We start from the raw sequence: 26,731 nt of genomic DNA on the forward strand, positions 1-26,731 counted from the left end.
CTTCAAACTTTAACGAATCAGAAATGAAATAGACAAGCAATAAAATTTTAGTTCTTCGGAACTCTAAATCAAAGCTCAAGAAAATTCAAAAAAAGGAAAAAATAGGATTGAAATTGTATTGAAAAATCGAATTAATTTGATTTGATCAGACAACTTATCACAACATACACTTGTTTATGACTAACAATACTATTCTGTTTTTAAATTTTAATATAAAATTTGTTTTAAAAAAAAATAAAGATATGCAAAAATTAATTCACATTTATCATAACTAACCATACTACCCATTCAACTTTCAAAATATATCAAAAAAGTTTTACAAACTATACACCGAAATGATTGTAACCGCTTATATTGTTATTCGTAAATGTGAGTGTGTTTTTTTGTTTTTGTTTTGTCTCCCATCAAACTACATATATATATAAAATCTCTAGTCTTATTATATTAATTATTTTTCTCTACTTTTTTTATCCTTTTCTACGAACTCTTCATTTATATTACTCCTTGGTGATTCTAACTCATAATTTTAAAACTGAAAATGAAAAATATTTACGATAATCTAGAGATTTGAACCTTATTATTAGAGCGAAAGTATGGACAGCTCATCAGTTTAACATATGATAATTGATTAATTTTTTATGTTATAAAATATTTAAAATGTAGATTATATAAAATAAAATAAAATTATACAAGTGGATTATATAATTAAAATTGTATAATCTCTTGTCTCGGTAAATATTTGAGTTCAACAAAATGGCAACTAATGACACTGTTCCGACTGTATAATTGGTCGGCGGGAGAGACGACGGACGGCGGCTTCTCTCACCGGCGCCGCCAGAGGAAATTGACCGGAGATAATCAGAAGCCGATAGGTATTAAGCTCTTCTTCTGATTCTTCATCTTTCCCCAGAAAAAAAAAGTAACCCTAATTTTATCATTTCTCAATTCCTTAAATTTCTTCAAGGACAGCTTAATTGATTTCATTTTTATGTATTTATTATGGATAATTACTTGCATTTGTTGTTAATTAATGTATTGATGTAGCCGTAATGGGAGCAAATTTAGATTCTGTAACTATAGTAGATAGCGATGAAAAGAAAAGAAAATGGTGGTGTGTCTTCAATATAGCGGTAAGACGCAATTGTTGAAGCTCCAGAAACTAGTATTATCGTGAAATTGTAGAATTGTAAATGTATCTGCTCAGCATTATGCTCTCTGATAAGTTAGTGGCTCAGTGTCATCAAGCTTATTTTAAAGTTTCCATATTAATATTGTTTCGTGTACGCGGTACTGGTGTTGGTGGGAGTAGTCAAGGTGCAAAGAAGCTGATTTAGACACTAATGTAATCAGGACAAAGAAAAAAGGATTGTTTCTTGATTACAGAAGCCTTGCCACATTGATGTAATACAAGACTGATTTGAAGTTATAATTGAAATTTAAGTAAGCTTTAATATTCCATCAATTCCATATTTCCATCCATGGTTAGTCTACCTTCTGATGAGATTTTTGTGGTCAATTTGCATTTGATTGCCTCTTAACACCCGTCTCTCATCAAGCTTTAACTTTCCTGGTGAATTTGTGCTGAAGTATCTTTGTTTTGCATTCTTCCAATTCCAGATAGGACTTATGATACGTGTGATAGGAGGGAGTTCATTTTTATAAATTGTATGGGCTGGTGTGCTTCATTAAACTGAAAGGAATATCTTGGACAGTTCCGTAGTTTAGACATAGGAGTAGCAAGTAGCAACCTGGAGATTCTAGGTTTGAGTCGAAGCTACAACACAGTACACACGTGAGCTCTTTTGCTTTAGTTTGTGGGTTGGTCTACTGAGCTGTCTTAGACACCATTGTCTTAAAAAAGGAAAATAATATAAGTGTGTTACATAACAACGGGAGAGTAAATGTTTCTTTTGTCTCATTTACATAATCCTTAATGTTGAATCATTCCAGGAGTAAGAAACGCATATGGAATATATCATTTTCCAAAACTCTTCATGGTTCTTGCTGATCCTTGTGTTTTGCTTTAACAGATTCCTACAAGGCATGGCTGCCAAACTGCCTTTACAAAGCTGTCCCACAATTTCTAAGCATTTGAGTGCTGATCAAATGGGATCAAGATTTAATGGAGCTGTCTGCCTTAGGAGAGCTGCACATTCAATAGGCAGAATCATGCATTTCCAGCTATCTTTTACTAATATTATCCAGCCTTATTCTTTCAGAAATTTCAAGTGAGTTTTTCCCTCTGTCATTGTGAAACTTTGATTTAGTTTGATGGTTGTGCCCCTTCCCCTCCACAACAAATGGATAGCATGCATAAGAAGGAACCATGTATGATATCAGCAGGTTCTCCCAGATTTAATTTCCCTTACAGAAAAATCTCTTTTTCAATAACAATAAGAAAAAATCGTTTTTTCAATAAGCAAAAATACGCAAAGATATCAAGGGTTCTCCATTACCTAGTTTGTGAATTTGCAGTATTGGTCATTGAGCCGTATGGCGAAGCCAAGACATAAGGATTAAAGACTGTTAGAAGATTCTCTTTTTATCATTCTTTATTAGTACAAGAAACTGAGTGGCTGGAAGATAGAAATCCTAATTTTACTCGGAATGAAGGAATGTGATCTTCCTAATTATTCTCGGAAAGAAAGAATGTTAGCATCATTTCATAAACTCATTTTCTAAATAATTTTCTTGCAAATTTCTACTCAAAAGTAATCAATTCTGACTATGGGTGGTTTACGTTTGAATAACTTCTCCATATCTACATCTGTCTGGTCTAAGTCCAAGTTTACTCTCATTATGGATTCCAAGTTTTCTTGTCCTATGCACTCCCACAAGTTTCCCTAGCCCTAATTGGGAAAATCTAAAATTCTCTCTTTTGAGCTATTTTAGATTGTTCAAATAACTAAGTACCTTGAAAGTTCCTGCCAGGGCTTGTAAGAAAATGTATGCTATTTGCTAATCTTTGTTTAGTGCTAAATCCTTGCTCAAGAGACTTATAAATGAGACGTTTCTACCCATGTATCTCAGAGTTTAATTCCAATATAGGAGGCGGGCATGGTCTATAAGAAGTGCTGCAGATGGCAGTGGACTAGATTCTTCTCCTACAACCAGCGGTAGCAGTGGAACTCGACTTATTAGGGCCATAGAGGCTCTTCTAGTCAAACTAGATGCCAGAATTAAGGTGTTGAGAAAAAACCTACCAATGAAGTTGCTGTTTTTCTTAGTGGGTTTCTATTGTGCAACCGCATTTGCCACTGTAATAGGGCAGACAGGTGATTGGGATATTATTTCTTCTGGATTAGCTGTGGCTGTGGTAGAGGGCATTGGAGCTCTCATGTATAGATCTATTCCTTTAATTGATGGGGTAAGGGGCATCATCATTATGTTCAATTATTGGAAAACTGGGCTGACTCTTGGTCTATTCCTTGACTCTTTCAAGTATTAAGGCGGAGATGAGGAGAGAAGTGTTCAGAAATCATAATGCCATTGAAATTTCATAGTTTATCTTTTGCGTTTTTGTAGGCAAATTCATGTTATCAGAGGGTAATTATACATCTTTTGCAGGATGTCTGTTGTACAGGGTCTCCAATGATACAGCATATACGTCACTTGTACATGGGAGGCATCCCTAGTTTGGTGCCACATTAATAAAATGTATACGGAAATATAGTTTGATCTTTCAGTTTTATACTATCTTATTTAATCAACATCGTGCTCCTGGATGTTAGCACGATGTTAATGGAGTTAGATAAAGCTTGTATTGATTAGTGTTATACGAATAAGTTTCATCTTATGATAGGACCCTTTCGTGGTAAGCTTTCAATTGCTCTGTTTGTACAAATGCTTTTAGAATCAATGACATAGAGTTGAATCTTGATGGAGGTGAAGAATTGCTGTGTTCCCGCTGGACTGTTAACCTATCTTTAGCATGCCATTCTCGGAGGAACCGACTCTACATCCAGTGCTTTTTAAGGACATTAACTACAGGTATTAATGCTCGATATAGTGCTTCGTTTATTGCTACAGATCCTATCTGAGATTAGCTGAAAATTTTCTTGATTTTGATTCGAATGAAAGAGCTTTCTTAATATTAGAATGACTAGCTATAGATGAATGTTGCTTAGCAACGTATTGGAAGTTGATGAATGTACTACTGCCTACCTCAGTGTTGGTTTTTCTTCTGAAGAATCATATTGTTGACTCTTTATTGTATGTCTATATTCAACAATTTATATATATCTAAAAAAATTCATATATAAATAGTGGATTTTTTCAACGAAGAACCCCCTTTGACATCTAGTCTCATTACAGAGCTATGGAGCATCAAATAAGGAATAAAATTAGTAAAAATGACGAGATATACAAAACTAGAAGTGAAAACAAACTATCTACTTGCAATACATCTTATTGAAGAAAATGACATCCAATCTCATCCTTTTAGGGCATTATTCAAGACTACAATTTTTTGTTAGAAACCAACAAAGACTCTCTTATACATATCTGGAGAGAGGTGAATCAATATGCAAATTTTTTTGGCAAGTAAAGGTATATCTGGAGAGAGGCGAATCAATATGCAATTTTTTTTTGGCAAGTAAAGGTCATACACGCATACTAAAGACTTGATAATATGAAATATTGACTGATTCTAACACATGTAAGTTGTAACTCATGAACGATTTTAAGTAGTTTATTTAGTACTTTCCAATATATTTTTTAAAAAATATAATGTTTGAAAAATTAAAGTTATATAATTAAATGGTAGTTCAATAAACATATGACCGCATAGCGCAGTGGATTAGCGCGTCTGACTTCGGATCAGAAGGTCGTGGGTTCGACTCCCACTGTGGTCGCTTTTTTTTGTTTGTCCTTTATGAACATTTTTTTATTGATTTTTTTTCCTATTTTATAAGTGGATAAAATAAAATTGAAAATGATTGTTTTTTTCTTTCCTATATAAAGTAATATAATGTTTTGGTCCATTGTCTACCTTAATTAATTAAGAATTAAAAAAGAAAATTCATTTTAGCATACAAATTACTACACATTATTAGTCTTGGAAAGGTAGAAGCTTTTGCATGAAGCAAGGCTTTTTATTCATGTGGGCATTTGTTATCTTCAAAGTGAAGCTAGTGCCTTTGATGATTACATTTCTAGTCATTAAAATTATGAGTGCTATGTTAGGTTTTTCAGAGGTCGGAGTCAGAATTTAAAACGTATGAATTTATAATTTTATTTTTGAGTTACTAAGTAATCAAATCGTGTTGTTTCAATATGGCTAAAAGTGACGTTGGGAAAAGTATGTTTTTGGTAAGAAAATAGAGCTTAAAGGTTTGGTTCGTTTGGTGAGCATTTTTCTTTCGATAATTGAAATGGAGAGTTTAAATCTTATAATAGCCAATATCTTTTTCCTCATTCAACCCCAATATTTTATTATTTTTTCTTAAAAGGAGGAGAAATCGTATTTTAGCCTCTTTAAACTCACAAGTATGATAAATAGTAGTATATCTATAGTTAATAATGAATTGGACAAAGCTTACTTATAATTCAAACTTCAGAAAATCTACCTTTAAGTTTGAATAAGTAACTTTCAATATGTTTGTCAGGAAGTTTATTTGCACAAATAATATATTAATTTTAATTAAATTATAATTTCAAACACAAATCTTTAAAATTTCAATGTAAAATTGTTGGGTTTTAGAAACATCTAAATTTACAAATTTTATAAACTTAGCTTGAATTTGGACATGCGATAAAAAGTTGTGATTAGAAATATATATGAACTATCGCTTTTTCTAGAATTTTACACATTGATTATTCGTTATTCCCTTTTCTTATTTGAACTATCACCATGTTTTATTTTCCTACTTGAGTCTTGAGCTATCATCATACTTCCTTCTCTACCAGTATTATAACACAACCTCAAAATTGACTAGTCTAACTGATCATTGTTTTCTTTTTCTATCTTAACTATTATCATCAAACTCAATTAGGTGTGTTTTAATACATAAATAATAATAGCTCAGAGCTTACCATTAAATACAAAACTCGCAAAACAATTCACACATGTACTTTTGATCTTTATCTCCAAATTTATCTTTCTTTTTTTTTACAAAAATAGAAAAAAGAGCTATCTCACATTTTCCGTGTTTCCCATAGGACGAAAAAAAAAACTTTCTGAATTTGTTTTGGAAAATAAATTTGTGGAAAATATTTGGCTCTCTCCAAGAAGTATGGAAAAGTTAGGAAAATTGAGCTAATCTCGTCTGCTACCTTATAGACAACAACAAATGCAAGAAAAAAAATCTCTTTTTTCTGATTCTGCAAACATTATACTCTGTTTCTACCTGAAAATTTCCCCATAAATTTATCCTAGAAGAAGAAGAAGAACAAGAAAACCATGAAATTGCATACCCAATCAAGCATGAATCACAGAAGAGATGAAGAAACAACAATGTCAATATCACAAAACACCCCACCATCATCACCAAAGACCTTCAAACATCCCAGATCTCTTCCAAGATCCATCAATTACCTTCTTAAAGAGCAAAGACTTCTCTTTATCCTTGTGGGTATTCTCATTGGTTCAACTTTTTTCATCCTTCAACCAAGCCTATCTCTCCTTACCCCATCTTCTCCAATACCCCAATCTTATCATGGGTTCGATTCAGTTCCTGGTGTAATTACCCATACATCTACTGTTACAACGCAGTATAGGGGTGCAGGGAGGGTGCCTGTTGGGATTGGGAGGAAACGGATGCGGGTTGTGGTGACGGGTGGAGCGGGTTTTGTGGGGAGTCATTTGGTTGATAAATTGATTAAGAGAGGTGATGATGTTATTGTGATTGATAATTTTTTTACTGGGAGGAAAGAAAATGTGATGCATCATTTTGGGGATCATAGATTTGAGCTTATTAGGCATGATGTTGTTGAACCTATTTTGTTGGAAGTGGATCAGATCTATCATTTGGCTTGCCCTGCTTCGCCTGTTCATTACAAGTATAATCCCGTCAAAACTATTATATCCTTTGTCTACATTAACATTTGGATTGTTTTTCGTTATTCGTTATGTATAAAAGCATGTTTTTTGTTTCTTTGCGATGGGGGCGTGCATGGATTTACAGGTTGTAGTATGATTTTTACATGTTTTGCGAGTTATCAATCCATGATTGTTATAGAAAGTTACTTGTAATTGCCTTTTACATAGTTAGATTGTTTGTTATTCGCATTGTCAGTGCATAGGAGTTTGATTGTCAAGGAATTTTCTATATGTTTATCCATTTCAAAAAGGAATTTCCGACTGTTTAAGGTGCATTTTTATATTCTCTTTTTATTTTGATGTACTTGAGATCCTTAATTCTGATTACAAGACAAATGTGATGGGTACTCTTAACATGTTGGGCCTTGCCAAGAGAATTGGTGCAAGGTTCTTGCTTACTAGTACAAGTGAGGTTTATGGTGATCCACTTGAGCATCCACAAAAGGAAACATATTGGGGAAATGTGAATCCAATAGGTGAGTAGCAGCTTCAATAATTTATTCTCAGTTTTGTTTGTAAGTTGTTCTGTCAGATCGTTTTAGTGATGTTTGAGTGTCTTGAAATATCTAGGTGTTAGGAGCTGCTATGATGAGGGAAAACGGACTGCTGAAACCTTGACTATGGATTACCATCGTGGTGCAGATGTTGAGGTAATGAGTGATTTTTCTTTCTTACAGATTGTTATGACATTTGATGCTGAATGTTAATGTGCAGTTGAATATACTTTTCCATTCATAAGTCTAGCATTATATGTGTAATGAGTATTTAGTTAGGTGTAAACAACTCTTCTGGTTGAAGTAATGAGTGCACAGCTGTTCAAAAGATAAATTTGGAAGCTGCTTATATTTGAAGTCCTGGAAGTACTTTTTTGCAGTTCAAAATTTTGAACTCAAAGAAACTTCACCTTATGATGATCATGAGAGAGATAGAGAGCAAACCTATGGCATATAGGCAATGACAGAGAGACATATTTTTAGTTCCACTTCTGCTCCTGATTTAAGAATCCATCCTAATAAGTTTCTATTTACGACTTGGTAATTAACCCTGTCACGTTCAACTTTATGACAGCAAGACCAAAAATGACCTTATAAGCTGTAATTAGTATCAAATTAGACTTGCTCTCCGGCAGTGTATCATAGAGGACCCAGAGTTTACGATCCATAATATTCATATGCAGGTGCGCATTGCCCGAATTTTCAATACATATGGACCTCGCATGTGTCTCGATGATGGACGTGTTGTAAGCAACTTTGTTGCCCAGGTTTGTTGTCTCAGCTTATATTAACATCAGTGCTGTAAACCGAATTTCCCTTTAGACGATCCATTTGTTTTTCTCTTTCTAAAACCATGTTTGCAGGCCATCCGCAAACAACCAATGACAGTGTATGGTGACGGGAAGCAAACACGCAGCTTTCAATATGTCTCTGACTTGGTAAGACATTAATAAATTACCCTTTCCATTTTAGTATGCCCTCACTGTCTTCACTGCATCTAATGATAGATGGGGTAGATGCGTGCGGTAGATGATATTTGTTAAAGGTCAGAATGTAAAAAGTGGTAGTTCTGTGTTAGGTTGACTACCTGTGGTAGTTGTGCCTGCAAAACTTGATTTAAGCTCTTGGAAATGTTAATCCTTTCGAAAAATTAGAAAATGGTGATGCATGCTACAGACAACATTCAAAGAGCTTGTAAAGTGAAATTCTAAATCAGGTATGTAGTAGATTTATGTGTCTTCTTTAACTTGTTTTATTTAATGGACTAGGTATTTTACCAATATTTGGAATTTCTGCACCGTTTGTCCCAAATTGACCTACCTAGTTTGGCTAGCAGATATTAAGATTGAATGAGATAGGCTTGAGCTTGTGTAATCCAATATTAGTTGAAGATATGAAGAGAGTGTGAAGGTGTCTCCTCATACTCAAGATGCTACAACACGATGTTATTATATACAGGTTTGACTTTTAGAGCATTTGGCATTTTCTCCATTTGAGAAAGACGCAAATCCTTACTCCTCGGATTAAAATGAAATGTAGGTCAAACAAAACATCATGAGGGGGAGTACACGTTTTTTCTCTCTAAGATCTTTGTTTTTCTATTTCAGCATGATGACATCTATCTAGCATCATGCTTTTTACTGTCTAGATTTATTAATATTTTACAAAAATTTCTCTAAGATTCTTATGGTGGAAGCATCTGGAGTTGTGATTTATGTGCTTTTTAGCACCATGTAGTACATGCTTTATAGCTGGATTTGGAGGATCTAACTCCAATACTAAAAGCAGACATTGCTTTCATTAAAATACTAAGAACTAAATGGGGTAAAGGAAATACTTGGAAGTTGTTTTCCAGTCATTCCTACTGTATTTTAGGAACCAAATTTCTAGTTAAAGATAGAGGGGTTATCATTAGTTGTGGCCAGTAGCCACTATTTTGTCCAATTAAATGCACAGTTCTCAGTTAATGTTGCTAGCTAAATAAGTATCATCTGCATGTCTGAGTTTGATAAGTGCCCTTGTGCCCATATAAAATTTGACCTTTCAAATCTCAGTTGAGAACTCTCAGTCTGCAGCTAATTGCATAATATGAGTCTATGTGAACACAAGACACAGAGCAAGATGTTATTCCCGATGAGTGGTGTACTTAGGGTATGCTGTCATTTGTTACTGCAATGGGCTTTTCTTGTGAAAAGAATTTTTGTGCCTACTTTTTCATATGTAAGATGGTGGTGGGAGATAGTCTATTAATTACAGCTCTCAAGTTTTCTGTGTTCATTTTGAAAATTCCGAGAACTATTTGCCATAACCAGTCTATTGCTTTATTGGAATTCAATTGTGAGAATCACAATGCAGACCACTAGATGTTTCGCCTGACAAGTGAAACTTCCTAATGTGGCTATATTTCCAAGTTGTATGTCCGGAAAGATGCTTTAGAAGATTAATAATCTTTGCTAGTCGTTGGTTGAGAGAAGTACAAATCAATTAATTTCTCAACTGAATACCTTGTGAAGGAGACCTTAGTTATTCCTCATCAATTAACAGAATGACTTGTTTAGTGATACACATAGGAGATGCTAATAGTGTGACATATTATGGTGTCATCGAACTGACAGAGCATGGACTTTTGCCTAGTGTGCAAAGCTTTGATCAGAGTGTGTCACCTGTTGCTATTTTCCTCTTATGAGCTGGTTTAGAAGAAAGAAACAAGGAACATTTCTTACTTTAAATGTGTACATGTTTGTGTAACAAGCTTTTATATGTGCATTACCCTGTTATTTTGCATCTCAATTTTGTGAATATCAAAAATTCATTAAAATGCCGTGGATTGTCCAATTTAAAAGTCCAAGTGGCCAGCTTGCTTTTTTGTTTATTATGCCTGGTTAAAGAATTCATAACAGAAACTATAGTTCTGTTGGAATGCAAACAATGATACTAAAACAATTAATTTCTGTTGATGAAAGGTTGACGGATTAATGGCCTTAATGGATGGTGAGCACATTGGCCCTTTCAACTTGGGAAACCCAGGAGAGTTTACCATGTTAGAGCTTGCCGAGGTAAGCTATGGTTTCTGCTGTAATACATATTTGCCTATTCACTATTAGTTTGGGCGCTACCTGCACAGGCAATTTAGTGAACGTTGCTCGTTGAGAATCAATATTTGTATTGAGTTCACAAGTTTTTTCTTATTTTGCTGTCATTTTATCATTATTGCTCAATTGATTGCAGTTTTATGTTCTTTCTACAGATGCAAGTCTAAAAAAAAAAGTTTCTGTGGCTATTTGATAGGAACTATCATTGAACATTTTCAAGTGTCGAAATACTAAATCTGCACTATCTGTAAAGTATGCTAACACCACAGTGTTTCCTTCTTGCTCTTCAGATTTGACAAACACCACCACCACGCTACGTCCTCCTTTAGCGATGGAAAGCACACGACATAAACTCATCCCCCCTGAGCTTCTCTCAATATCACAAACCTTACTCCTCCACTCACAGTCCTTATTCTCCATAGAAAATGACTCCATTTTTCTCTTATCCTGATACTTTATCATCCACCTGCCTTCCAAGACCCAGGATCATAAAATCATCCTCCGACTCTCCTGCTTTAAAACATTGTACCACCTTCAAAGCTCATGAAAAAGACAGATATATTAACACCAACATCCTCCTTAATTCTTGAAATAAGCAAACTCCAATAGCAATGTACACCAGCAAGCACCTCACAACAACCAACGACTTATCTCCCTCATCACCGGCCACCTCTCACTCTCTCTTTCATTTTTACATATTTTGGGTGCGCACAGGGTAAAACCCCAGCTCCTATGCAATAGCTCTCAAACCACACAGGAAAGGTAACCCGCACTAGGCAAGCCCAATGCGACGAGCTCGACCCAGAAGGCAAACCCCTTGCTTTCGCTGGCAAGGGGTTTTGAACTTGAGACCTCCAACATGGAAGTCCCAAGCCCAAACCACTGGGCCTCCCCAAAGGGTAGAAGTATAGAACATTGATTTATTGTTATACACGACTGCGTATCTAGTGTATTATCCATGCTTAGTGGAAGTAGGTCTACGACATAAGAAATAATTAAGTGATAAAGTGTTGCATATTGTCTTTTCAAATGTGAACTTATCCACCATGAATAAGTCCAGTCATCTTGAAGTGGTACTCGGCACACTAGTTTTTCGACTACATTTTTTTCCCCGACTACAAAGTATGCCTAATGTCTATTCAGTTACCTGGTTTTACTTACAGTTATGTTATCATTCAACCCTAAATCGTTTCATTTGGGAATACAGGTGGTCAAAGAAGTGATTGATCCAAGTGCTACTATTGAGTTCAGAGCTAACACAGCTGATGATCCTCACAAGAGGAAACCAGATATCAGCAGAGCAAAGGAACTGCTAAACTGGGAGCCGAAAGTACCCTTGAGGGACGGTCTGCCTCTCATGGTCAATGATTTCCGCAATCGCATCTTAAATGAAGATGAAGGAAAAGGCAACTAATAAAGAGGAGTAGCAACAACACTAGGTTGTATAGACCAAGCTTAGTGTACTGTTTATTGTTTTTGCTAATATACGAAGTTGATATTTGTTCTTTTTTTTTTCCCTCTTCATTTTTGTATCAATAGCTAACTGGAATGCTCAGTCATCAGCCACTACTCTAGGCAGATGCTTCGTGTATCCGGTTTTTTGAATTTTTTTTCCCCTATACACATCATGTAATTCTACAGGGAGAAAATTTTGAGCTTTTAGCTTCAAGTTAACAAGTAATTTGGTCTTTTACTGTGGTTCTCCTGGCCTTGCATTTAATATTTGTAGGTACTGTTTTGAACTCTACTTGTGAAACTGTTATGTGGAGCCACTCTTCGAATGATGGTTCATTTTTTTAATCGATTGGCCTCATAATACTTGCTCAGGGTAGACCCCGCAAGGGGGTAAAGCGCTCCCTATCAAGTTCTCGATTTCAAGGCGGTTAAGGATGGAGAGATTCTATTCACCCGATCATTTAAGAACATATCTATGGGCAGCAATAATTGGTATAATAGATAATACTAATGATCTGTAAAAGAAGATATGAAGTATCTGAATAAAGGAGGAAGAAGGAAAAGAGACTTTATGTGTTGTGTTATGAAGGTATCTGATTCTATGGAGCTCTCTTTCATTCATTCATGATATGAAAAAAAGAAAATTCCAAAGGCATATTTTACTTTAGAATATGAATATGGTTCTTATATTCTTATTCTACAACAAAAGAATAAAAGTGTTATCCTTTCTCACTTATTCTTACTTAATTCAATGGATTACAAAAAGTGAAACCATAAAGGCATTTACAAAAGTATCCTTAGTTTTGTTTGCAATTTTTCTATTACTAAGTTTGGAGATGGAGGATGTTTATCATCGGAGCAAGAGCAAGATCATGAATTTTCACGAGTTGTCTCTTTTTGGAACAACTTTTTAGTAAATGATTTTGTTTTTAGTTTTAGTTTTCTTGCAACTTTTTGTTCCTTACTTAAATACGCAATCCTAAGATTGGAGATGGAGGATGTTTACCATCGGAGCAAGTGCAAGATCAAGAATTTTCATGAGTTGTCTCTTTTTTCAACAACTTTTTAGTAAACGGTTTTGTTTTTAGTTTTCTTGCAACTTGTGGACATTTTAGTTCACAACTTAAATATTACTTTTGAACCACATGGTCTAAAATTTTACAAGTTATTACAAACGTTAGACAATGGTTTAATAGTTTGTTTATAAGGTTGAACAACATATGGGCAAACATTAAATCCGAGTTTAACATTATCCGCTTGGCAATTTTTCAAGAATTGTATTTGTATAATTCTTTAAAAAATAAAAATAAATTCTAAATAATAAGCTAAGTAAAAAGAAACATTTACGCAAGGCAGGACCCAACAAAATTGAACTACCTTCAGACCCCTCATATTAAAGTTGCAACGTCTCACACACCAAATACTTTACAGTAAAAACAAAAATATTAATTGGGGGCAATATTGTCCAAAAACAAGGATAAAGTGACGTGAAACTTTAGGATTAATTAATCACAATTTTTCATCTTAATTTCCCAAGACTAATACAACCAAAAATTCAAGATAACGTTTTACTTAAACATAAGTACAGTTTCTAGCTTAGATAATCGATAATTTAAATTTTTACTTTGTTGATAAGGATTTCACTCTCTGATTTTATTTTATTTTAATTTAGAAAAGCCAGTAAATGAAGTTGGCATTTTGCTAAAACCCCATAATTGAATAAAACAAAAACTGTGTGTTTTTGTAACAAACAAAGTGAACAGTTGCACATGAAATCTGAACTTTGTGTATCATTATAAGAGGAAATATTTTTATTTATTTGGGTGTCCACAGATTATTTAGCCGTTGCACTGTCTCATTCTCGTGCAAGCTCTGCTAATTTCAGCTCAGAGACTTGGTTACTTCCTCCGTTTTAATTCGATTGTCGTATTTTAACTTAGCACAAAATTTTAAAAGTAATAAATATTTTTAAATTTTATAATCGTAAATTAAAGATATGGTGAATAATTTTGTTGTTTTAAATATGTCGGGTGGAAAACTAAAATTAAAGAGTGTAATTCAAACTCAATCCAACCCCGCCTAATGGTAGACAACATACCGGGATGGCAGAATCAGTTAATTCGAACTCATACTTATAAGTCATACAGAGACAACGAGCCTGTAAAAAAATGTTTATGGAGTTGAATGTTTTAAAAAATGAGGCGGAAGCGCACTCTTAGGAAAACTGTCACTGAATCTTTCAGAAAACGCAGTCCACGAGTGTCACCATTTCAACTTTTAACTTATTAAATACCACTATATAATCATTAATTCACTAAATATTGTATATTATTTTAAAAAAAAAAAAATTAATATCTTGATCTTTGCAGGTACATTGTTGAGAATCTTTTAATGAGGATTTTGATATAATTAAATTTATAGTTCTTCCCCAGGAAGACTAGTTGTGTATTTGTTCTATCTCATCTTACTACCCAAAAAAATAAAATAGTCCGGTGCATTAAAACTCCCGCTATGCATAGAGTTCAGAGAAGGGTTCAACCACAAAGATCTATTGTACGCAGTCTTACCTTGTATTTCTACCAAAGGTTATTCTCGAGACTTGAACGTGTGACCTCTTAATCACTATTCATGTGTTTTGTACTTTATCTAACACAGACCCGACGACATTTTTAAAGAGTCGGAGAGTAACTAATCTTGATAGTAAATAAAGAAGTTGAAAAGAATTTATGTCCAGGCTGTATGATAAGTTAGCACAACATGTGAACTTAAATACAGATAAAACAATACAATAGTATCAATATCTTCCATGTAACAACTCAACTCTTTTTCTTATCCCCTTTTCTCTTAAAACAAAAATAAAACACTTTTCAATCATAAATTCACATAAAGTTTTTTATGCACATTCTCTAAATAAACCATTTGGCTTTCAATATTCCCATTATTTTCCTTCACAAAAAAAAATGAAAGATATGTTCTGTGCATCCCAAGCTGCTACAGCAATATGTCTTAGCATGGAAGAATTAGGCTCTTCTTCTTCTTCCTCCTCTGTTATACAACTCGGCGGCGGTAGCATCTCCGGCAGCCGCGCAATTGATCGGTACATACTACGTCACAATTTCAACTTTATGAGTTCTGAATTTTAAAAGCTAATAATAAAACTTAGTTTATGTATGTGGTGTACTGAATTTTTATTTCATGACCAAATCTCAATTGTATGATCAACTTGAGGAATTCTGTTTAAGCAAATTAGTTGATTTTCTCAATTTTTTCAGGTACAACCCAATAATAAGAGATTCGCGAAGAACAGGTCCTAAATCCATATCTGCACCTTGCTCTGCTCGTTCACCAATTTCTCCGAAACCACAGAGCAAGAGCAGAAAATCAACTTCGAAAGAATCGAAGAGATCAAAAGGAGTCTCAAAAAAATTACTGATAGAAAAGGATGATGAAAAAAGGAAGAGCAGTGTTAGTGAAGGAAATGAGAATATTTTTAAGACAAGTAATTGGAGCTGTAAAAAGCCTGGTGAATTTATAACTCCACCTGGTTCATCTAGATATCTTTTGAGTGAGAAGAATATTTTGGATGCTTTATCAGATTTTGAACCTGTTCTCAAATTGGTTGATTCTAGTAGTAGTAGCTCTGTACTGGAAGATGTGAAAACAGAGACACATGAATCTTGTCCTCCACCTTCTGCTTCTGCTAATCAGGTTCCTCAATTCTTCTTCTACTCTTTTTTTTTAATAATCGCGGTGTTCAGATCAGCTCGAACATAAATAATTCAACTAATTCAAGGCAGCAAATGTTTGGGGTGGTAATCTGTTCACTACTAGAAACAGAGGTTTTTACTATTCAATGACAAATTTATGTTATAAATGGAACCAGCTCACCCGAAAAATATCTAATGAAAATAGATGCTGAATGGGAAATTAGTGATTTTTTAGTAATGGTCCAACAAAATTCGGATATATGAGAAGAAATTATCGTTTGTTTTTGTTTGCGACAAGATTTGAACACGATACGTTATGATTCTAAACCTACTCTTGAGATTTCCATTAGCTATAAAAAAAGTACTCTCTTTTAGATTTTAACCAATGTTACTTTTACTCTCCAAAAATATTTCCGTACCTATGTATGCATTAATTTTGAAGGATCTAACATGCACAATCATGATATTTTTAAAGAGTCCGAGACTAATTTATGAAGTAGCAAAAAACTTCAACTCTAATGTAATAAAGTGTTTTATTTTAATTTCTTTTTTCAGAAAGATAGAGAAAAAAACATTCTTGTTATAATATAGTGAAGAAAAAAGATACTTTACAGGTTACACATCATCTTTTGTTTGTTAGAATATATGAATAATAATAAAGTAGAAGGATATATTAGTTGTAGAAAAAAAAGTGGTCCATATATGAAATGACAGAGTAATGAATATTTTGTTGCAGGTGGTTGTTCTTAGAGTTTCACTTCACTGCAGAGGATGTGAAAGGAAGATGAGAAAACACATCTCTAGAATGCAAGGTATGTGTGGCTCTCTCTTCTTCTTAGGGGACCATTCATAATGCCCTCTTTGAAATTTTCTCAATGACTTGTCACGGGTTCAAGCCGTGGAATCAGTTGATACTGATGTTTGTGTCAAGGTAAGTTTCTTATGTGGTCCTTCCCAGAACTTTGCTGAACACGGAATGATTCATGCATCAGACTATCCCTTTTCAAGTTATATTCATAAAAAGATAATTTACCTGCTATAACACGTTAAAATTCATTGATGGTGTGCCATAGGCTTAGTTAGCATGTAGTGTTTATATCATGTAAGACCTTGTTTAAAAGTCCTCATGACTTTAGGTAAAGCTCATTGCATATATGAACATGTTTTTTTTATTTCTCACCCGGTGTTTAGTGTCCGGTACCTACATTAGAATCCGACTAAATTTGGATTCGCGCCGGAAAGTCCACATAAGGGGGTAAAGCGCTCCCTAACAAAGGCGACTTAGGAACTCAAACTCGAAATCATTGGTTAAGGATGGACTACTTACCACTACTTACCGATAAAAAAAATAATTTACCTGCTATAACACGTTAAAATTCATTGATAGTGTGCTAGTGGCTTAGTCAGCATGGTGCTTATATCATGTAAGACCTTGTTTAAGAGTCCTCATGAATTTGAGACTGGTGAAAAGCTAAGTTAGCTTTCAAAAATGTAATCGGGTGTATTTCAAATACTCGTAGTGCATTTTCGAAGAACCCGACATGGGTGTTGCAATATTTTTGAAGAGTTTGAGCAACATAGGTGAAAAGTACCAAAATTCCCCTCTGCTGATGGCTCATTGCTAGTATGTGTGTAACAAGTGTAGTTTAACTTACTATAGCAAAATTACTTACCATTTTCATGTTACCACTTAGATGCTTATCCTAGAAATTTACGTCTTATTACCTTATAAAAGACTTAATCATGTCAATATTTCTTGTACTGTCGATGCATATATATAACTTAAACTCGTTGATAAATCGTAAACTTTTGATTGGGCATGAGTCAGGTGTGAAATCTTTCAACATAGATTTTGCTGCTAAGAAGGTGACAGTAACTGGGGATGTGACACCATTAGGAGTTCTTGCAAGCATTTCCAAGGTGAAAAATGCACAGTTATGGACACCAACACTGGCATCTTCTGTCCCTACAGCCAAAGTTAATTTGAGTAATTCTGAGTTGAAGAATAATGACAACCAGATGGTGTTATCTCATGAAAAGATAGAAAATGTTACTCCAACTACAACAACAATTCAACTAATGTAAATCTATTTTTATTTTTTTTGTGGTTTAGTAAGACTTTAGAGAAATGGAATTTTAGTCTGGGATTGGTTTATCATCTTCTTGATGGATTTCACTTTTTAGTTCTTGTGAACTTCTCAATTTTCATGGAAAAGTTTTGCTGCCTATTTTAGCGTGAAACTTACCGGTGATTTACAAGAATGATCTTAGAGATAGAGATGGATGGTCTTGAAGTTTTGCCTATGAGGAAAGCAAGGGGTCAAAACTTCAAGATCACTCGTTTTCAAGGTTATTGGGTGAAGTTTCTTGGGTCCAGACATGGTTCCACAAGCTAAACTCGTCGACTTTTTTTTTTCCTACCTGTACTTGCCAATATCTACCCCAAACCTTAGCATATTTAATCATGTCACAAATGCAAGTGAATATATATATATATATATATATATATATATATATATATATATATATATATATATATATCACATAACCAAAGTTAATATGCAAGACGCGTAACGTGCAAGTGTCTTGCATTCATTTTCGTGGAACAAACATTGTTCCAAAATTCATCCTTGTTCCAAAAATTTTACCATACAAATAGGGCTGAAAACTGCATCTTCAGCTGCCAGGAAAGGAAAAGAGGGATGAAGCTGCATCTCTTTGTGTCAACTAAGCCATACATATTGAATCAAATGTCCAAACTATTCTCAATAGGTTCAAGTTTGATGAATCCACCAGTCCTGCAACATTTCCGCTTTAGCATTCGTCTTGGTACCCATAAATGTATTTGCGTCAATATTCAACATATATGGATCCATCTCAACTGGATCTAACTAAGTTTGGATCCCATAAACCCCCCCAAAAAGATGAACAATATCCGTTTTTTAGGTATGTGAGTAATGTCAAGACTAGGCAATGTCAATGTAGCCATTGCTACAGTTAATTAGAAATATGAAGAAAGATTTAAACTATAGTCTGTATATTGAAACTTTTATGATGGAAAGGATGCATATATTGTTTTCATACAACTTCATATAAAGGGTAATATGCAACACTTGAATCAAGAGAATTTCTAATTCATTGAGAATGGTTTAAAAGAGAATGTTAGATTTTACTGTATGTACTACATTTTCACTGAGGGTCTTTCGGAGACAACCTCTCTACCTTCTCAGAAAAGGTAGGGGTAAGGTCTGGGTACACTCGACCCTCCCCACACCTCACATGTGGGATTACACCGGATGTTTGTTTTGTTGTTGTGCTACATGTACATTAGGAATTTTCCTAATAAACTGAGGCAAGAAGAAGCAGCTGCAGCTGCAGCTGCAGCAAGCAGTTTTATAAGGGTTACGTAAGTGGATTCAGTCTAAACAACAAACTTCAAGTCATGAAGAGAAAAAGAGCATCATTGGACCCGATCGTGATCTACACAAAGTTCATGATGTCACATTAACTGGCCTAAAACCAAAACTATACCCAGAAAAATATAAGACAACAACCTTAAATCTCAGCCTTCACACTTATTGATAAGGAAATCTCAGCCTACACTTATCAAGTAGTATGCCACCAAGAAGTGTCTTACCATGAAGTTGAACTAACAAATAGAAAATTAGCACAACACAAACAAGATCTGCATCTGGCATGGACGTTTCCTTTCATAGTTGAGCTATAATCAATCACCAACTACCAACAACAACATAAACACGCTAAACCCCAAGAACCAAAGAGAAATAAATTTCTAATGGGCTATTCACAGAAAATTACTTGTAGAAGTTCAACATAATAGCTACTAATGAACTTCTAGCATATATTCCAAAGCTATATTTTTCAGATCCTTCTAAAACATTTTTGGGTCTGTGTCAGATCCTCCAAAGTTATTCAGTTTTGGTGGATCCAACACGGGTGCAAAGGCATTTTTTTGGAGGATCCGGGCAACGTAGTTCCAAAAACCAGATAAGTAACACTATGGAAAATAAAAAGATTTATCCTGATGCTAACATTATGTTCACTAACCTTGTAATTCTGAAAATCTTCAACATAATTATAGAAGGATCTAGTCAAGACCTCCCCGCCTCCCTCCAAATGCACCCTCAAAATAACAAAACTACAAATGAAAAACATAACAACTACATAACAAACACTCGTACTTCTTCTCTCTTTAAAGACAGACACTTGAATTCATTTTGAAAAAACAACATAGTTTAAATTGGTCTATTTGAGTTTAATCTCCATTTAGTCTGAATGATCACTATGTATTTAGGATAATTTCAGAACGAATGGTGTTCAACATTGTTTACGAACTGGTGTCATTTAACCTCCAATGAACTCAGATTTCCCTCTTAGTTCTTGGTTGCAAGTGTAGTATGGTATGAATAACATAACTCAAGTGAGCTCCAAAGGTTAGACTTGTTTAAATGATCAAAGTATTCCTAATTGCTCCCACATGTCGGTAGCAGCAAACCATTCCCATGTAATCTTTGTGTCTTCGGCATCAGAAGTCAGAGCTCACAACATATAAGACTCACAGCATATTGCACAGGAATGATTGCATTACACAAGATAGTATCACAAAGAGTAATTTTGTTTGCATTCTTGATTGAATTTATCTTATATAGTTCATCATTTCATTCAAAATACCATCTAATCTGAAGTTAAATAGCTTCGAGCTCCATTCCACTAAATTACATAAAAAACTCATCTTGGCGTCTGAATTTAAACCTAAGTGCTACAACTCTATGTAAAAGCATCTACCTTCTCAAACCAGAGAGAAAAGTATATCTAAGCATCTAATAAGCACAATATAATTAATCTACAACAATACAATGCAACTCAATTTCTACCATACCTCAATCATAGAATCTCAGCTTCCATGGAAAACCAATGATCACATCCTCCGCCTTCTTTGCAAAAACCTTTGTTGCTATCAAGTCGCCATCATAAACTCAAATCTAGCATTAGTATGATCTTGAGGTACCAGTCCTTGATACTTCTCGAAATACTTCTCAGCCTCGTTGTTCTTCTTCAACGCGGTATATATCATGCCTTGACACAAGTAAGGCCTAAAATCCCCTGGCTCCTCATCCACTAACTCTTGATAAACCTTCAATGCTTCATCATATTTACCTCCAATAACCCATATTTGTGCAAGAATAAGCTTTAAATCCCTCAACTCACTCTCTTTCTCCTCCTTCTCACACATGTTAATCCCCTCCATAACCTGTTTCTCAATTTTCTTCATATCCTCCATGGATTCATCTTCCGATGCTGCCACAACCAGCCCGCGATACGCCTCTACGTAATAAGGATCCTTTAATATAACATCTCTAAAACCCAATTTAGCTAATTCAATCTCCCCATTATGAACATACAAATGAGATTTCAAAAAACGCCATTCGATCTCATCAGGCTCCAGCTCAATCAACTTGTTTATAATGCTAAGAGCATCGTCTAATTCTCTATTCTTAACACGATTCTCCAACAAATTTCTCAATATTTCAACATTTTCTGGCGCCTTTTCAGTTTCCTCCTGTTCTAAAACTTCTTCTTTCACATTCGTGTCCACGGTTGGCACCGGCGAAACAGGACAACAAATAGCTTGTTTGGGGTTGAAATAAAACCCTGTAAAGAAAAGGGCAGTGGCAGTAATGGTGGAAATCAATGTGGGTTTGAGAAAAGAGAGTGGAATTAAAGATTTGAAGGGTTTAGAATTAGGGGTTTTAGAGAGTTTAATGGATAATGGAAATGGAGTTTTGAAGGAAAAAGAATTGAGGGGTTGTTGAGTTAACACTGAAGGAATGAATTGGTACTGAAAATTGTTTGATTTTGCAGAAAGAGGAAGAGGGTTTAAGGTGTTCATGGTGATTGTGAAGCTCTTAAACCCTGATGATAATGGATGAAATTGCAGAGACTTGGCAAAATTTGGGAACAGGGAGAGACTACAAAAGAGGCATATTGTTGGGCTCAACCAGTTAATGGATTTGGGCTTTTGCTTCAATTTTCTTGAAAAAATTCGAAAAAACTACATAAATGGGCCCTAAAACCCAAAATTATAAGTTCATATTCAAATTCGAAGTAATTTCCGAAATACCCATTCTCTCATAACTAATTACACTCCATACCTCAATTCATTAAGACTGATAATCTTCGCTTAATTGATACTAAATCAATAGCATATATTGTATTGGTATCATTAAAGCTAAGGGTGTTCACGGATTGGTTTGGATCGGTTATTGGTCAAAACCAAAATCAAACCAATTTAATCGATTTTAAAATTATCAAACCAAACCAAACCAAATATAATATATATTTATCGATTTGGTTGTTATCGATTTTGGTTCAGTTTGGTTCGGTTATTAACCATATACAAAAATAAAAGAAACAATTCATTCAAAGAGTGAAAAATGTGACAACAATCCATTCAAAACGAAGTATAGTTAGAATGACTCACATTACATAACTTTTGATTATTGAATTTACTACGGATAAAGCTTCAAAATTCATTATTTTGGCCTAGAAGGAAGAGACTGACATTTTCAATCCACAAAGAATTGTCATAGGCACTCATATACATGAAGTCAATAAGATAAATGTTCTCACTTTGGACATTTTTGCTTTCATAAGTAAATATAAATTTTTTTTGATGAAAACGGATATAAGATATTTTAAAATATTTATAAAAATAACATATTATGTATGTATAACAATAAAATTATTTCTTTGGTTTTTTCAAACAAAATCAGAACCAACCCAAATACTATCGATTTTTAAAAATATAAAACCAAACCAAACCAAACCCAAAATAATAAATCTAAATTAGTCATTGAAACAAAAAAAAAATGTTTGAGGAGGATTAAATATACTCGTATGCGATTATATTTTTTTTTTAAAAAATAATAGTAAAAAATTAAACTAAAATTATTTTTTTTCATTTTCGTTAGAGGAAAAGGGTATATGTGAGTCATTTGTATATAATATATATGAGTCACTTTCATAACGAGGGTATATCAGCTCTAAATGACAAAGTTGAGGAGTATATCAGACCCTTTTCCCAAGTTTAAATAATAATTTGCATCTAAAAAAGTTTGAAAATTTTCATTTTTAAACCTCTAATTATCCTTTAATTTGGAGATGACCATTAACGTGCGATCATTCAACATCATCCATGCAGCAGCGGCAGGGCCGGCTCTTGCCTTTGTAAAATAAGGCTTATCCCTTAGGCCCCTAATTTTTGGGGCCCCAAATTATTATCAAGAATAAATTGTGTTAAATTTTTATAGAAAAATTGATTAATTATGATAAAAAAATATATTATTTTACCCACTTTAACATCTTTTATACTTTGTTAAAAATAAGAATTAATAGTGAAAAGTGTTGAACAAAGTGAATTACAAATTTTTTTTTATTTCTTTTTAAATTTTAGTTTCAAACATTACAACAAGCATATTAAAATAGTGTATACCAAGTCATCAACTTCTTGAATCAGCTTCTGTGGTTCTAACTCTTATCTTTATTTAATATTTATCAACTTATTACTTATAAAATTATGTTAACAATTTATATAATAATTGCCTCACTGAAAGAATGTTTTCAATGTTGAGTTGATAAAATTTTACCTAAAATCAATAACTGAAAAACAATATTAAATACTAATAATTCTCATCTAAATAGTGTAAGAACAATAAATTTGAATAAATATGTATACAAAGTTTGTTTATATCTTAGGCCTCAAATTGAAATTTCGCTTTAGACCCCTAATTACGTTGAGCCGCCCCTGAGCAGCGGACCCACATAAAGTCTGTCGGATGTTTGAGCCCCCCATTAATATATATATATATATATATATATATATATATAAATTAAGAGATATTTGTATAAAATTAACAGAGAGCACCCAGTGAATAAATTATCTGATTGATTCATTAATATTCGCTCTTGGGTGGATGTTTAAGGTTCTTTCAGTGTTGTTGAGCCAGATTTGAATCTCATTATTAACATATCTTTTATATTTTTTATTCCGCCACTGTCAAAGCACCCACAACCTTAAAATTCTATATCCGCCACTATATCTATGTCATACCAAGTTCACGTGTCTGTCGAAAGACATAAAATGTTTTTTATTTTAAATATGCTTATGTTTGCCCTTACATCATCAATTTAGCAATGAAACTGACCCCTTTTGCCACGTCAATCATTTTTTTACCCCAAACCAAAATTAATATTTTCAAGTGAAATATATTTTATGATTTGGTCGTATTTTATGATTTCAAGTGAAATATATATTTTTAACTTCATGCAAAATAGAGTACTAATCTCTTGACTTCGTATAGTTTGGACATGAAATTTCATATCATAATTTTAAATTATGATTTCAAATTAACGTTTAAACAGATTTCTATGCTTAGGCGGTAATAGAAGGCACAAGAAGCGGACAAAAAACATTGAAGATACAATTTTGGCTTTGAACTCTCAGAAATCAGACTTCCCATTCATTCCTATCAGTTAATCATGTGGAACTTTCATGACCATCAGTCTGATTTGTCATCATCCTCCAAAACGTGGGGCGAATCAATCACTGAAGTTACGTGTTAAGCAGAATTCAATAATTTTATCTCAAAAAAAAGTCCACTTAATATGCCTAAGTTTCCGAACCCAACTCCAACTCTTGTCCAAACCTAAAATTCAAAACTCATAAACTTATTGAAATCTTGAATCCGTTTATGCGACGATAGCGTAGTCGAAAGGTGTTTGTTATAAGAATGATGTACTTCATGTCAGCCTCATAAAAATGGGACATTTTGTATTCTTGTGACTATCTTGTATGGAGTACTATATTTAATCTTATCTTGGGTGTTTATTCCAAGAATATATTAAAACAAAAATACAGCAATATCTGTAATAAGCTGGTTTGTTACAAAATTAGAAACTCCATTTTGTCTAGTAAATATCATCCTCTCATATTCAATTTCACAATAACATAATCATACATAAAGATAAAGCTGAAAATGCTTATGTTTGCTCTTACATCATCACTTTACAATCAACATATTATACTATAGTCTATAAATTAAACAATATGTTGATGAAACCATAGTGTAATAACAAAAATATTCTCTCATTTTTCGACTAACAATGGGTGTTCCTACAGTACAGCCACATTTTGTGTTGTTTCCTTTCATGGCACAAGGTCATACAATACCTATGATTGACATTGCGCGATTACTAGCACAGCGTGGAGTTATTATCACAATCGTTACTACACATTTGAATGCCAATAGATTCAAAAAAGTCATTGATCGCGCTATAGAAACGGGACTAAAAATTCAGGTGGTTCATCTCTACTTTCCAAGCTTAGAGGCTGGACTACCTGAAGGGTGTGAAAATTTCGACATGCTTCCATCGATGGATTTGGGGCTGAAATTCTTCGATGCTACGAAAAGACTTCAGCCCCAAGTGGAAGAAATGTTGCAAGAAATGAAACCTTCACCAAGTTGTGTAATATCTGATATGTGTTTGCCATGGACAACTAATGTTGCACAAAAATTCAACATTCCTAGGATTGTTTTCCATGGAATGGGTTGCTTTTCTTTGTTATGTTTACATAATTTGAAAGATTGGGAGGAGTTAGAAAAGATTGAATCTGATACAGAGTATTTTCGAGTGCCTGGATTATTCGACAAGATTGAATTAAGCAAAAATCAGCTTGGTAATGCTGCCAGGCCGAGAAATGAAGAATGGCGAGAAATTTCTGATCAAATGAAGAAAGCAGAGGAGGAAGCTTATGGGATAGTGGTGAATAGCTTCGAGGATTTGGAAAAAGAATACGTCGAGGGTTTAATGAATGTGAAAAACAAGAAAATTTGGACCATTGGCCCTGTTTCACTCTGTAACAAAGAGAAACAGGACAAAGCTGAAAGAGGTAACAAGGCTTCAATTGATGAACACAAGTGCCTAAACTGGCTTGATTCATGGGAACTAAACTCTGTACTCTTTGTCTGTCTCGGGAGCCTATCGCGCCTTTCCACGTCTCAGATGGTAGAGCTAGGGCTCGGGTTAGAATCATCGAAACGACCCTTTATTTGGGTTGTTAGACACATGTCAGATGAGTTCAAAAATTGGCTAGTGGAAGAGGATTTTGAGGAAAGGGTTAAAGGACAAGGACTTTTAATCCACGGTTGGGCGCCACAAGTACTAATCTTATCTCATCCTTCAATAGGTGCGTTCTTGACTCACTGTGGATGGAATTCGAGCCTGGAAGGTATAACTGCTGGCGTGGCGATGATCACTTGGCCAATGTTTGCTGAGCAGTTTTGCAATGAGAGGTTAATAGTGAATGTACTCAAGACAGGAGTGAGGTCAGGCATAGAGACACAAGTGATGTTTGGAGAAGAAGAAAAATTGGGAACACAAGTAAGCAAAGATGATATTAAAAAGGTGATTGAAGAAGTGATGGGTGAAGAAATGGAAGGTGAAATGAGAAGAAAAAGAGCTAAAGAATTAGGAGAAAAGGCAAAGAGGGCTATGGAGGAAGAGGGTTCATCTCATTTCAACTTGACACAATTGATTCAAGATGTGATAGAGCAAGCAAATTTTTTAAAATCTATGTAGAATTACAAGAGGTTGATTTAGGATATGTTGCAATTAATGAATGCCATATAGTTCAAATCAAGCCTTAACAATAATGTTATATTTGAGTAAGTTCAATTACTTTAGTGCATGACAAATAATTTTGTTGATACTGTTATGGTGAGTAAACTTCTTCAATAAGCACTAGGAGCAGTCATCTTTGTGATCAGGGACGGATCTACGTAGGTCCAAAGGGTGTCACGTGACACTTCCGAAAAATTACTAAATATACATATATAATTAATGGCAAAAGGAGAAATAGCGAAT

At 34.1% G+C, this 26,731-nt stretch overlaps 4 protein-coding genes, 1 non-coding gene and 1 pseudogene across 7 annotated transcripts; 5 read left to right on the forward strand and 1 right to left on the reverse strand.

Moving 5' to 3' along the window:
* Positions 1–727: 727 nt before the first annotated feature.
* Positions 728–3,805, forward strand: LOC125819762 (ycf20-like protein). Of its 2 annotated transcripts, XM_049499205.1 has the most exons (3): positions 728–872; positions 2,031–2,228; positions 3,049–3,805. In XM_049499205.1, exons 2-3 carry the CDS (start codon positions 2,044–2,046, stop codon positions 3,446–3,448), a joined length of 585 nt encoding a protein of 194 aa, XP_049355162.1. In that variant the 5' UTR covers positions 728–872; positions 2,031–2,043; the 3' UTR covers positions 3,449–3,805. The 2 variants fall into 2 exon arrangements, with proteins under 2 accessions (XP_049355162.1, XP_049355163.1); XM_049499206.1 differs by lacking the exons at positions 728–872; positions 2,031–2,228 and adding an exon at positions 2,312–2,343.
* A 974-nt stretch (positions 3,806–4,779) lies between these two features.
* TRNAR-UCG (transfer RNA arginine (anticodon UCG)) lies at positions 4,780–4,853 on the forward strand. The gene has a single exon. It is a non-coding gene; the product is annotated as a tRNA-Arg (tRNA).
* Positions 4,854–6,369: 1,516 nt separating this feature from the next.
* On the forward strand, positions 6,370–12,315 carry LOC125819757 (UDP-glucuronic acid decarboxylase 1-like). The gene is made up of 7 exons (XM_049499201.1): positions 6,370–7,026; positions 7,373–7,515; positions 7,610–7,689; positions 8,217–8,300; positions 8,397–8,471; positions 10,497–10,589; positions 11,833–12,315. Exons 1-7 carry the CDS (start codon positions 6,401–6,403, stop codon positions 12,037–12,039), a joined length of 1,308 nt encoding a protein of 435 aa, XP_049355158.1. The 5' UTR covers positions 6,370–6,400; the 3' UTR covers positions 12,040–12,315.
* A 2,576-nt stretch (positions 12,316–14,891) lies between these two features.
* On the forward strand, positions 14,892–18,002 carry LOC125819758 (protein SODIUM POTASSIUM ROOT DEFECTIVE 2-like). Its single transcript, XM_049499202.1, has 4 exons — positions 14,892–15,177; positions 15,353–15,788; positions 16,524–16,599; positions 17,616–18,002. Exons 1-4 carry the CDS (start codon positions 15,041–15,043, stop codon positions 17,870–17,872), a joined length of 906 nt encoding a protein of 301 aa, XP_049355159.1. The 5' UTR covers positions 14,892–15,040; the 3' UTR covers positions 17,873–18,002.
* Positions 18,003–20,434: 2,432 nt separating this feature from the next.
* On the reverse strand, positions 20,435–21,768 carry LOC125819760 (protein SLOW GREEN 1, chloroplastic-like; annotated as a pseudogene). The gene has a single exon (XR_007442484.1). The product of XR_007442484.1 is annotated as a protein SLOW GREEN 1, chloroplastic-like (transcript).
* Positions 21,769–24,856: 3,088 nt separating this feature from the next.
* LOC125819769 (UDP-glycosyltransferase 73C4) lies at positions 24,857–26,492 on the forward strand. The gene has a single exon (XM_049499212.1). It carries the CDS (start codon positions 24,971–24,973, stop codon positions 26,444–26,446), a length of 1,476 nt encoding a protein of 491 aa, XP_049355169.1. The 5' UTR covers positions 24,857–24,970; the 3' UTR covers positions 26,447–26,492.
* The last annotated feature ends 239 nt before the right edge of the window (positions 26,493–26,731 follow it).

The sequence above is a fragment of the Solanum verrucosum genome, unplaced genomic scaffold, assembly GCF_900185275.1.
Source record: "Solanum verrucosum unplaced genomic scaffold, falcon-dt-bn FXZP01000239.1, whole genome shotgun sequence".
Taxonomy (NCBI): domain Eukaryota; kingdom Viridiplantae; phylum Streptophyta; class Magnoliopsida; order Solanales; family Solanaceae; genus Solanum; species Solanum verrucosum.

Bases quoted from the DNA above. Each gene is read 5' to 3' on its own strand.
- LOC125819769 (XM_049499212.1), top strand. From the start codon at position 24,971: ATGGGTGTTCCTACAGTACAGCCACATTTTGTGTTGTTTCCTTTCATG.
- LOC125819757 (XM_049499201.1), top strand. From the start codon at position 6,401: ATGAAATTGCATACCCAATCAAGCATGAATCACAGAAGAGATGAAGAA. The intron at 7,516-7,609 runs GTGAGTAGCAGC...TGAAATATCTAG, and splicing joins GGGAAATGTGAATCCAATAG to GTGTTAGGAGCTGCTATGAT. The intron at 10,590-11,832 runs GTAAGCTATGGT...TTGGGAATACAG, and splicing joins CCATGTTAGAGCTTGCCGAG to GTGGTCAAAGAAGTGATTGA.
- LOC125819762 (XM_049499205.1), top strand. From the start codon at position 2,044: ATGGCTGCCAAACTGCCTTTACAAAGCTGTCCCACAATTTCTAAGCAT. The intron at 2,229-3,048 runs GTGAGTTTTTCC...ATTCCAATATAG, and splicing joins TATTCTTTCAGAAATTTCAA to GAGGCGGGCATGGTCTATAA.
- LOC125819758 (XM_049499202.1), top strand. From the start codon at position 15,041: ATGAAAGATATGTTCTGTGCATCCCAAGCTGCTACAGCAATATGTCTT. The intron at 15,789-16,523 runs GTTCCTCAATTC...ATTTTGTTGCAG, and splicing joins CTTCTGCTTCTGCTAATCAG to GTGGTTGTTCTTAGAGTTTC. The intron at 16,600-17,615 runs GTATGTGTGGCT...GGCATGAGTCAG, and splicing joins ACACATCTCTAGAATGCAAG to GTGTGAAATCTTTCAACATA.